The sequence below is a fragment of the Neocloeon triangulifer genome, unplaced genomic scaffold (assembly GCF_031216515.1).
Source record: "Neocloeon triangulifer isolate White Clay Creek 2 clone unplaced genomic scaffold, ASM3121651v1 ptg000001l, whole genome shotgun sequence".
Classification (NCBI taxonomy): domain Eukaryota; kingdom Metazoa; phylum Arthropoda; class Insecta; order Ephemeroptera; family Baetidae; genus Neocloeon; species Neocloeon triangulifer.
Genome location: NW_026775544.1, coordinates 6549973 through 6562115, shown reverse-complemented (window position 1 = coordinate 6562115; position 12143 = coordinate 6549973). Strand labels below are relative to the sequence as shown.

The window sequence follows — 12143 nt, the reverse complement described above, 5'->3', positions numbered from 1 at the left end:
AAGCTCTAAGAGTCGTTTTCTATTAGCAGAAATAAAAATTAAGGTTTTAAAATATTCTCTTGAAAATTGAAGAAAAAAATGTTAAACCAAGCTAAAAAAATATTTTTTTTCTATTACTCCAAGATTTTGCCACTTTTAAATTGAAAATTTTCCTGAAAAAATTTGTTTTATTATCTTGGATCTGAATAGCACCTGTCACAAAAATCAATTGTCAGAATGATTTTAAAAAATAGTTTCCCCCGACATACCTTGCCTTGCGTTGAATGGGAATCAGATGTGGCCAAGTAACGAACCAAAATTTGGTCAATAAAAATTCTGTGGCCGCTAAATTGGCGCTAGCGCGAATAAATACAAAACAAAAGCAAACAAGAATTAGACCCTTTGTGATAAAGCGCGGACGGTCTCCCCTGGTAGTGATCAGAAAGCAAATACGCTGGTCAGCCTCGGCGGTGTTTGTGGAAAAAATACACCGACGGTCTGGCCGCTCCATCCAGGTCAACTACTCTCGCTTTAAAAAGGGGGAGCCCCGGCCGCATTGTAGCTTTTTAGTGTTGTCACCCTGTTGGCGTATTGGTTGCGTTGTCAAGACCCGGCAGAAGCAAATAAACGTCAGCCCTCCTCTGCAAATTGCTCCATATACTCTCGCTTTTTATTATCTCTCTCCGCTCTCTTTTATGACTCGCGCCGCCGCCGCCAGTAATTTCGGATCGGAACGCACACCAAATGAGCCCCGCGCTCTTCAGACAGGTCTGCCGGCACGTGCCTAATTAAAAATTAACCCTTTGCACGTTTGCATTCTGATTATTATTTCGGCTCCAAATGATTTCCGACGCCTCGTTTAAAGATGGTTTGCAACCTGTTTAGCAGCTTTGTTGAGCACGTTGCATAAGTAATGTCTGGCATTCAACAGATGAAACCAAAAATTGCTTGGGCATCGCCTGGTTACGCAATTAATCTTTTAGTGCTACAGATAAACTTGTATTTATCTTTAAAATGCAACTGATTATTTAAATAATTTCTTTAATTTTTGAATGGAATGTAACTTACTTTTATTTAATTTTAATTTCATATTATAATAATAAACTTCAATTTAATGCAATTTTTCCAATTTTTCTTAACAAAAACAATTTTTTACTGTATAAAATTGCTTTCTACAAGAATTTTGATTAAAAAGCATTCAAAATGTTATATAATAATGAATAATATTTATTTATTTCACATCAAATTACTATTGTAGCAAATTAAAAATTACATAACAGCCGATTCCTGAGCAGTACAGATAATATTTAATTAATATTAACATCAATCTAATTCAAGCAAATGAATAAAATTGAATAACAATTAATTGTGCAGTGTAACTTGATTTATGTGATTTTTTTTTCTAACTCAAATTTTGTTTGTAGTTTTCATTTATAATTTTGAATATCTAGATGATGTATCTCGTTATAGGCAGAGATTGCCTTGTGGTACACCAATAAACCTAATTTGCAACTAAAAAGCAGAAAGTAAAAAAAAAATACTCTTTATACCAAATTGCTTGTAAATATTTTTTTATTTATGCTAATTAAATTAATGATTTATAATTAATTTAATGATTTAATTAATGATTTTGTTTTAAAACCTGAACAATGGAATTTCCCAAGCTCGCCTTTCTTTCCATCTCTCGGAAAATTGCACTTAAGTCGTTTTGCAAGGGTATGTGTATTAAACAGAGCGAGTGTGTGTTTTGCAAAGTTATTCGACATGCTCGAGAAGTGTATCCGCTTGGAGTGGCAGGACCACCCTTATGGCCCTGTCTCGTGTTTTGTAATGCACTCGCTGCTCTAATTTTCCACTCGGTAAATTTAAATTCATTTTCATACACACAGGCGAGTTCACCTATACAATAGGAGGGCCGGCCGGGATAAAACATGCAGCAAGGGGTGGCCTGCGCGTAAAGCATGTTTTTGCCCCGCCGCGTGCAGCCCTAATTTATATGTTACGCACCAAGCTCGGAATGTAGTCCATCCTAAGATGGACCGGCCATTGAAAAATTAATTTAAAATCTTTCTGTGACCATTTACGGATATTTTTTTGAGAATTTTATTTATAATTTGATCATTTAATTTTTTACATTATTTCTGGAATTTATTTATTTATTTATTGACTTCAAACATTTGTTTCTATCTTCTGAGTATCAAATATATTTGAATAAAATTACATAATGTATGGGGCAGTTGATATAATAGTTTTATTCAACAATACACTTGAATAATTAAAATAATGTATGAGTTAAATTTTTTTATTTAGAACATCAGGGTTCGTATCTTTCATTAAAATAGTGAAAGATGATCTCGATTAAAAATTTCAAATGTTAACCTAATGCTTTTAATGATATCTTTCATTCTCCGACAATATAAATGTGTTTTGAATCAGTCAAATTATTTATTTTTAATTTCATTAATCTGCGTGTCCGAGCTAGGTTTGACCATATTTCGTGGTTGGTGCGTAACATATAATAAGCACGCCCAGCCTATTTACGTGTAGAGAGGTCGACTCTTTTGTTTTGGCGTCGCTACAAAAAGCGGCAGCGTCGTGCTGCTGGTCTTGCCGTGCAAATATTTATGCTGGCTGTGTATTAAACACGTGAACGATTGTTTGATCTGCGGCGGGAGCAGAGGAGGGCGTATAATTTAATGAAACAACAATGCACTGAATAATATCTGCGAGGGACCGTTTTTGTGCAAAAGTTGGCTCGCTCGCTCGCTCGCCCTGTTTTTGTGCCTCGATTTTTGTTTGTCTCGCTGGCTGTTGTTGATTTCAATCCGGGAATTCGGATATCGGCCAGGTTTGCTTGTTTTTGTAAATTTGAATATGTAGGCAGCGGGAGGGAAAGCGCTCGAGTTAAAATTATTCGCGTCCAAATTGCTGTTGACGTCAGGGAGTTTAAATATTGATGTTTAATTTGGCGCGGATCAAATTAAAATCTGCTAGATTGATTTTTTTAACATGAATGGATTGTTTGCACAACGGTTTATTTAATTTTCAACACGTGAATATTTGTTTCAGTTATTAAAGGGAAGTTTGAAATATTTACTTTTGTCGATGAACAAACTAAATTATTTGCCCTGCAAAGTAAAAAATATTTGAAATATTGCTACTAAAATTAACGGTGGCATTATAATATCATGTGATATCTTGAGATATATTGTCAATGTGAAATTTATTATATCATTTTCTATTCAACATTTACGTTTGTAGTGATTTTGTTACATCTTATTTTTGAATACTTCTATAATTTGAAGTTTAAATTTTTACAAGAGGGATTTTTTGGCAATTTAATTTTGTTTACTCTTCACCATTCAAGTCATACCTATAAAAGGGAATTCCCTTCATCAAAAATTATTTGATCTTGAAAAATAACATTCTGTGGTATCTCTCAATAGTTTGACAAAATTTACTATGCTTGCCATCAAAAGTGATATTTTAAGCTCGATATTTAACTCCCCGGCTCGTCGCATCGTGGAATTTTCACTTATCTAACTCGCAGTGTATTTTTTACCTTGGGAGCAAAAAACGCGATTGGACGAATTCCAAACACCTGCTTCGCACGTAGAGAAGAGAGCAAGGTGTGCGGCGGTGGTTTGATGTGGCACTTTTGCAAATCCGTGTGCACACACTCGAACGCATTTCAGATTCTTTCATTTGTTAACAATGTGGCAATAAAAGTTGGCGAATAAATTACGGTCACATACATATATATCGGATATTATCGGTGCGCACACACACGTACACGCACCGCCACCGGTTGAAAAAAATTCGAAGCTTCAATGGCTTTTTTATCGCACCAAGTGAGAGAGAAAAAGAGAATTGACGATTGGAATGGCACCTTTGCCAGATTGATTTATCTGCTAGAAAAGAGGGAGGGCACCAATATGATATTGAATTTTGTTCACTCTCGCTCTTCACTGGCGGACAAGACGTCGATGGATAAAGTTTTGCAGCTTCTGCTCTCTTGGTGGAGGGGCTACTTAACTAGTTCATAAGTCACGTCGGTTGGTCGTCCTTCGGTCCTGGAGGCTTCGATTTCCCTGTGTGTAAATTCGGCTCGCAGCAGATTGGAGATAAAACGACGACGTGGAATCTCACGTTTTAATTCTCAGCTCTTGCTCGCACATTATATTGGAAATCGCGGCGGCGTTATTGCGAAAGTTGCGAGGGGAGATAATGAATTTTTATTGTTCTCCGCCCCGGCCGGTTGGGAACAAGCAGATGATGCAGCATTATCCGCTGGAGAACATCTTTATGAAATATCGACAGCCATCGTGCTCTTTGTCCTCTTTCGGCTGCAACTGAAATTCTGGAAAAAGTGGAAAAAACAATATTCATGTTGAAGTCAGTAGAAGTGAATAGAAGTAAACTGATTTTTCAATGAAGTAACTCACAGTCACAACAGAAACTAAATTGAAGTGCATCTGTTTTCATATAGCTGCAATTTCAATATAAACAGCTTAATCTGCAAAAGTTAGGTTTATAAATATTTTTTAAATAATTTTTCAGTTTTTATTTTTATTTTGTACTAATTTGCTTTAAAAAAATTTCGGTTGATTTTCATTTACAAACCTTTTTAACAATTTTGCTTAATTTCTTTAAATTATATTGCACGGAAATAATTTTTTGCAATTCATAATGATAACAACTGACTCAAATTCTTTAGTAACTTTTCATTCAAATATTGTTTTTTTTTTATTAAAATCATGTGATTGATCAACGAAATTTCGACACAATTTAATGATTAATGACTCAAGACCGCAATGTGATTATTAAAATGGAAATATTTATTGAAACGAAACCATAGGTTTTCTACATCGTTATAAGAATGAAAATCTCAAAAAATTTTCAAAAACAAATTTTTAAATAGGCAAATTTTGAATTCAGAAAATGGGTAGCTGTCGTGTTATAAAGCAATTTTTAATTATTTTAAGAAAGGTTATCTGTCTAGAATGTTATTATGTTTAATTTATTCTTTATAAATTTCACAAATTGGAGATCAATATCAATCTATAAATGCTTTTTTTTTTAAATTTGTGATTCTTACATGTGTAGAATCTAAAGTCAATTTATGCAACTCTTAATAAATCGTCGAAAGAGGATAAATTTAATTTAATTAACTGCCATTGAAGAAAAAAAAATATATTAAGGCTTTTTTGTAGTTTAATTAAATTAAAACAGAATTACTTATGAATTATCTCACGTTACTTTTAATCAAAAGTGCTGACCAAAATTCTTGGTTAGTGAATTCGACTATAATCCCCTGTAAACACGTTTTCCATTTTCATTTAAAAAATTCTTACGCTTTCAAGGCTTACACACAAGCAAAAGCTTTTAGGCGTGTGGAAAGATTTTGAAAGCATCTGTGTTAATGTGGCACAATCAAGATTAACTCTGAAAACCACATTTTTCCACAGCGGAAAGCCATTTTTCACCTCGGCTATCGGCCGAACGCACTCGGCTAAAAGTGGTCGCCTGGACACGCTCGTGAAAAGTGAAAATCCGCGCGGCGAGGGGAAAGAAAGCGGTGCGTATTAAAAAAATATACAAAAGTCAGCAAACCCCACGTTCGGTATCTTTTGATCTTTCCGAGCGAATAATTTTTTCGCCGGCCGTACTTTGGAGTTAATCCTTTTCCTCCCGGGGCTATTTTTTCAGCCGGTGGCTTTCTTTCCTCCACATGCATAATGCCCAACCAATATTTATTCCAAGGGCAGCAAAGCAGTTGCGTGCCTCGCAGCTGATAGTCGACACGCTAGCTATTTCTACACCTACACCCTTGCAAGTTCTCATTTACACGCGACCGACGAGCAAAGCTGGCCTGGCGATGGGATTACTCGGTTCTTTTGCTCTCACAAAAGCGGCCGGTTATCTTCCCTTGCATTTCGGATGCGTCAGCGCCACTTCAACTCACTTTCCCTCCGAGGTAGAGTGGAGAAGTGCAATGCACTACTTTGTCACTCTCTCCTTCGGGGACCCAAAATTCAATCAGTGGCGGACCTGTCTCTTGATTTATGATGCAAGGTCCGTCATCTCTTCTTTCACAACTAGGGTGAAATCTAAAGAGATTTTTTAGGATGATGAATTGCGGTTGTAAAATTGAGATCTTTTATCTCTTTGCACTGGGTAATAACTTAATATTTTCTGTTTAATTTTTTATGAAATATATATTTGAATATACATTTAATGAAGCATTTAATTTTAATATTTATAAAAAGTATAATATCAACCCATCAGCACTCATGAGACTAAAATTAGTTGACATTTGTCATCACAATTTCTACACTGTGGCATATCATAGTACTATAAATTTAATTTTTATGTTTGTATCTAAAATTTCAAAATAGAAAATCAAAAATTTTAAATGTATTTTGAATTTTGTTGCTGTGAAAATATAATAAAAAATAAAAAAAATGTTTAATAAAGTAAAATTATTTTATTTTTAGTAATTTAAAACTAAAAATGAAAAATACTTTTCTTTAAAACAAATTATACATTGTTTATATAAATAGAAATATTACATATATTAATTGTATTGATCTTTCTAATAACATAATTATTCTTTCTTAAAATCGACCGTCCGAGTCGCCCCTGCCAAACTTCTTGCCAGGCACGACGGCCATAAAGATTAAAACAATACGCACTCTGAAAGCCTTTCGCGATTGAGATACCGAATTAAGATTTTCATTAACGAGAACCGAGTCTCACACGTCAAAATTTAATCAATGCTTCCACCAGGGTGAATGTGTGTGTGTGCACACGCCGGCCCACCATAAGCGTTTTTGGCGTATCACCAAATTTATCTGAAAGCTCTTTAGCTGCGAGCGTTGATTTTGGAACGGCAGTAATTACACGATTTTACCTAATCTGGCCGTGATTAATGAATTTTGTGTACTGTAAGTACACTGCTTGCAAAAGCGAATAAAATTCTTTTGCAGGTAATTCCCGTAATGGGCAATGACACTTTTACACGCGGCTTTCTTTTAATTCGCGTTTCACTACAGCTGTAAACCACAAAAGCATCTATTTGGAACCAGTCTTAATGCTATTGCCTACAATAACTGTTTAGTCACGTAATTTTAATTGAATAAATTTTTATCTATACAAGATTTATTGGCTCATGATTTATTGCATTCTTTTTATTTTTTCCAACAATTAATTGATTCCAATGAGCCAAAAGTCTTCAACTTATTTTACAATATTATTTTATTTTTATGCCATATGAATTTTTTATAAATGAAAATGGTTTTTACGTATCTAGTTAACAACGTAATTTTGAAAAAAAAAAATTCTTGCAGTATTTTCAAAAATATGACAAATCACAATGAAATAAAATATTATATTTTAAGTAATATTAAAAAAAATTAATACCTGACCATATCAAAAGTTAAATTTTTTATTAATGTTTTAGTTGATACATTTTAAATATATTTAGTATAAATATAATTTATCGTTTTTGTCTAACATACACAAAAACGGGCCAAGGCTTGAGGGAAATGAATTAAGGCAGTCGGAGGAAGAATAATTTCGCAGCCAGAAGAGCAAGCGAGAGATACCTTGGGGAGGTGGGAGGTGTGTGTGCATTTTCGTTGGGCTCTCTCTTTCCCTCTCACTGGTTGACGGTGTGTGTGAGAGAGAGAAGTTGTGTTTCTGCAGCTCGTCGGTACCGTCACGGGCGTACGAGCGTGACCCCGGGCAAATTACTTTATGCAAATTATCATGGTACCTCCTCGCTGCCAGGCAACTCTGCCTCAGGTACGGACTGCCGCCTGGCCTCACGAAATTCGATACACACCGGCTCTGATTTGACGGCAGAGGCTTGATTGACTGAGAGCCTTTCATCCCCAGAGATCACTTTGAACGGCTGCTCTCCTCCAAGAAAGGTCGAATTAATTCTCAAGGAACGATTCCAGGGCTTCTTTCAATCCCCTCTGGCATTCCATTCTAGAAAAATATTCTTCAACTTTTTTTAGATTTGTAGGTCTGCTAAAAAAATTTGTATTAAAAGGTGCAAAAACATGATGCCGTGGATGGGGTCTCTTTTTGATCTCAGAAGTTTTAGCAAAATCTTGCTAGTGGTGTTGCCGTTTAGTCCAACAATTGAATGTAAACAATTTATTTGCACCAATATATTAAAATAAACTACAATAATAATTAAAAAATGCAAATTTGGTTAGAGAATTAATAGATTGATGATGTGGGTTGAGATGAAAAATAGAAAGCTGCTTTTTGTATAATTTTTGTTCTTATTTTTAGCTCAAAAATATTTAAAAAAAATTAATAATAAATAAAAAGTAATGGAAGAGTAATGACAACAAAACTTAAGTCCTAAAATTTGTTTCTACATGAATAATCGTAGAAAATCATCAATTTCTTTCTATTTTATTCATAAAAGTACGCACGAATAACTATTTTATCCCATTATTATATCCAATATAAGTACCTTGAAGATGAAGTCTCATTCATCGCAAAAGAGATCAATTTATAAAGTCTCTCCCTCCAAAGAAAAGTCTCAAGACTTTGAATGATTTTGGGGCCAGTTGCAGTCTCTTCTGCACTTTTCTTAGTTTGGAAGGAAAATTAGTAGTGCGAAGCCAAAGCAAGAAAAAAAAAATAGCCGAAACGCGCACGTTCTCCTACTTAAATACATATATAAAAGGGAGTCTCGTGCGCGGGTGGTGTGGGTGTTTATTTAAACAGGCAGCCAGAAGAAAATGGGATCCTTTGAACTCTCTTGCCTGCTTTTCTCTCGCTCTCGCGTTTTCTGCCTCTGCTAGCGCTGATGTTATTATCTTACAATTTAAATTATTCCACGAATTAAATTTCCACTTGAGCGCGCGCTCCGGTTTTTCCTTTTTCGGCCGGGGAGAGCACAGCAGCTGCGCGCACGCAAAAATTAGAACCGGGAGAAAGAGCGACTGTGACCTGAATAGAATGCTTCCGCGCCGTGTTTTTTAAAAGCTCTTCTTTTAACTCGGAAGAGGAGGGAACTGCTCGTCTTTCCTTGCTTTCAAAGTCAACACTTTCAAGTGGTTTTGAAGCGGAAAAGTCATTGCCTGATCGTTTCTTTGATTAACTGTGAAATGCTTGAGATTAAATAAACAAAAAAATCTTAAAAAATAATCTTTTTAATAAGAGGACAGTGAAATTAACTTTTCCTTCTGTTCAAGCAAATTAAAAAAATAATAAAAAATCAGCTTAGAACAGCTTTATGAACTGCTTTTAATAATTGAATTGGTCATCTCTTCTCTTTAAAAAATTTAAAAAATTTAATTTTACTGATGTTCTGATATTTTAAATATTGTACTTGCCAACGCAAAATGTTTACTCTCAGGCACAATGACATGCCACAATCTGCCAAATTCACATAATCCTTTAATTAAGGCTTTGTCGTCAGGTGTTGGCCACTCAAACATCAACATTTTTGCTAAGTCTTAAAATGCGGCTGTTTATCGTAGAACCTGCAACATTGGAAATAAATAATCAAAAGAAAGAAAAATATAATATATTAATTGTCGTTCAAGCAATCAAATCGTGTGAGCTACACGATAGCCGCCTCTGAACCTGGCTTTATGGCTGGGCCTGGTTTTCCTACGTTTATAGTTAGAAATTCACATACCCAGAATTCGTTCCTATCTTAAAATTCAAGCAGCTATTGATGAAATGGAAATTAATTAAAGATCGAATTTTGTGTGTTTCAGGCCAAAGAGTGGAAGTATGTTGTTGTACAGCAGGAAGAAAGTGCGGTATCGTAGGGACGGCTACTGCTGGAAGAAGCGGAAAGACGGGAAAACGACGCGCGAGGACCACATGAAGCTGAAGGTCCAGGGCACTGAGGTTAGTCACGCTTTTGCATTTATATGTATTTCAGGCCGACCGCATTCTTAAACGATTTACAATAAGAGGGACGCTCGGCACATTTCTGTCGCATTTCACCTCGGCGACGTTTATTGCCCTCATCAAATGCATTTTAGGCCACACGTGCACATTTGGAGCTCTCAAATAAATATCCTCTCTCTGATTCAAATATAATATTATCAAACGCGGAAAATTCCTTCTCTGCCTGAATTCGCAGGTTTCGGTGAGTGGAGCGGGCGAAATATTTTGCTCTCTGGTGTTCAATAAATGCAAATCGACTGGCACATGACGCTGCTGATGCGATCCGAGGGCAGAAATGACGCGCGAGACCCTTTTTCCTACGATCTGGTGCTCCTCTGATGCAGCTCAGCTTTGCTGAAAGCGTCTACATATTTTGCTGGATAGATTCTGAAGAAAATTTAAAAAGTTAGGCCAAATCTTAGAAAGATTAAGTATATAGAGTTAATTATTAATACAGAATCTTAATTCCTTAGAATAAATATGCAAAACACTGGTAAGTTTCTCATACATACATTAACATTGAATAATATGAAATAAATAAGAAATTTAGAAAGCACTTTTATGTATCAGTGTTAAAATCGAACAAACAATATTACAAATATATAATATTGCCAAGTGAATCATACACTTATAAATATGTATAAATTCAAACTAAAAATACAAGATGAATTGAGGCTCACAAAATATTTTCAATAATTTAATACAAACTTCCGATGAGAGATATTAATGCCTCTTTTTACTTCAAGACAAGAGTTAGTTTTCATTAATCTGAATTGCTTTGCTCGTTAATGAGAAATTTGAGCGTTTGTTGCCTTAAAATATTTGCATAACCGCCCGAAAATTATCTCTTTGCCAAAGGAAAATTAAAGGAAACCCTTTCAGCCTCTCTCACTTTCATTAATGAAGTAATCTGAAACGCAGACGCTGGCCAATTTTGTAAATTCCAGTCAGAAACTCGCCTCGAGAATAAAGGTGCAAGAAAATAGCGTCGGCAGAAATTCAATTAGATCCGAGGAAATTGGCAAGACGATAATTGGAGTTGCTTTGCTTGCATTTTACTAATTAGCCCATCTTGAATGAAACTCGATTTCACACTACTTTCAGTCTCGGTGGCCATTCAACTCTAGATTATCTGAATGAGAGGCGTCCATTAGAAATAAATCCCTGCACTGGCTGATAATTCCAACCTTTTTAAAACAAACACCTCTCGCCCGTATTTTTTCCTCCTCTCTCGCCACTCTCTCCACACAGAGAGGGCGGCCGTGACATAGTTGGTAAGTGGCTTTTGTAATTCCGACCACGTGCGATTAAATTGAATTTTAATTACATGCAAGCTTAGTACGGGGCGCGGCAGACGTGTTTATCGTGGTAATGGATCCTTTATGCACACTTATTACTCGGGAAATGAGAAGCTGCACGCTTGACGATTTTCTCTCTAATTTATTATTCAAATATTTACATACAAACAACTTCAAACGCCACCGCCGCCACTTAATCCAAAATCGTGAGCCAGGATTAATTTTTTCTCAAACGAAAAGTTTTTGCGCGTAGAAAAATCTATCCCTCTTTAAGGTTGGCACGTTAATAAATAAATCCGGCAGAGAAATCGCCGTAAAAAAGTCGCCAGACTTGCTGGTCCTTTCTCGGCTCGCACTTTTTACGCCGATGACTTGATAAAAATTTCAACCCGCTTCCGATTAGATCAACGACGCCCACTTATTTGCCATCGGAAGGTGCGGTGAAAATTTATACCGCCACACGCCCGTAACTCAAGCCTCTTCCGAGCGGTAATAATATTTCCAGGGATATCGATTTGCTAAGGTAGGACGTTGAAAAAGGTTTAGAGGTCAAAAATATAATAAAGAAACAAAATTTTATTAACATCTATGATAGAAAAAAATATTTTGATGAGTGTAAACAATTTAACATTTAATTTATTTCCAAGTCATTTTCTTTGTGTGTTGTTCACATTTTGACCCTCATAATTTAATTTTCTAGTTCACTACAAATTTTCTAAGCAAAAAATAGATATTTTATGCGTATATTAAATTTTATTATATTTTTCTATTAAAAACATAATAGAGAAATGCATTCAAATTTTTGGTACAAAAATAATTAAATCGCCAAACATTTTTAAAGATTTTGGTCACTAATCTAGGCTTAATATAATTGTTAATACATTACTTCCTAAAGCTTAGAACCAATAAAACAACAATTTCTGGAAAAACTGTGAG

At 35.2% G+C, this 12143-nt stretch overlaps 1 protein-coding gene across 17 annotated transcripts in view; it reads left to right on the top strand.

The window, feature by feature from the left end:
- Positions 1-12143, top strand: part of LOC132205125 (calmodulin-binding transcription activator 1) — a 242176-nt gene that overhangs the window by 193360 nt on the left and 36673 nt on the right. For all 17 annotated transcript variants that reach the window (XR_009442678.1, XR_009442675.1, XM_059634025.1 and 14 more), the window contains one exon: positions 9732-9867. Coding sequence is in view for 15 of the 17 variants with exons in the window: in XM_059634025.1 (XP_059490008.1) it covers positions 9732-9867 (136 nt within the window). In the remaining 2 variants the exon portion in view is untranslated. The remainder of the gene's footprint in view (positions 1-9731; positions 9868-12143) is intronic.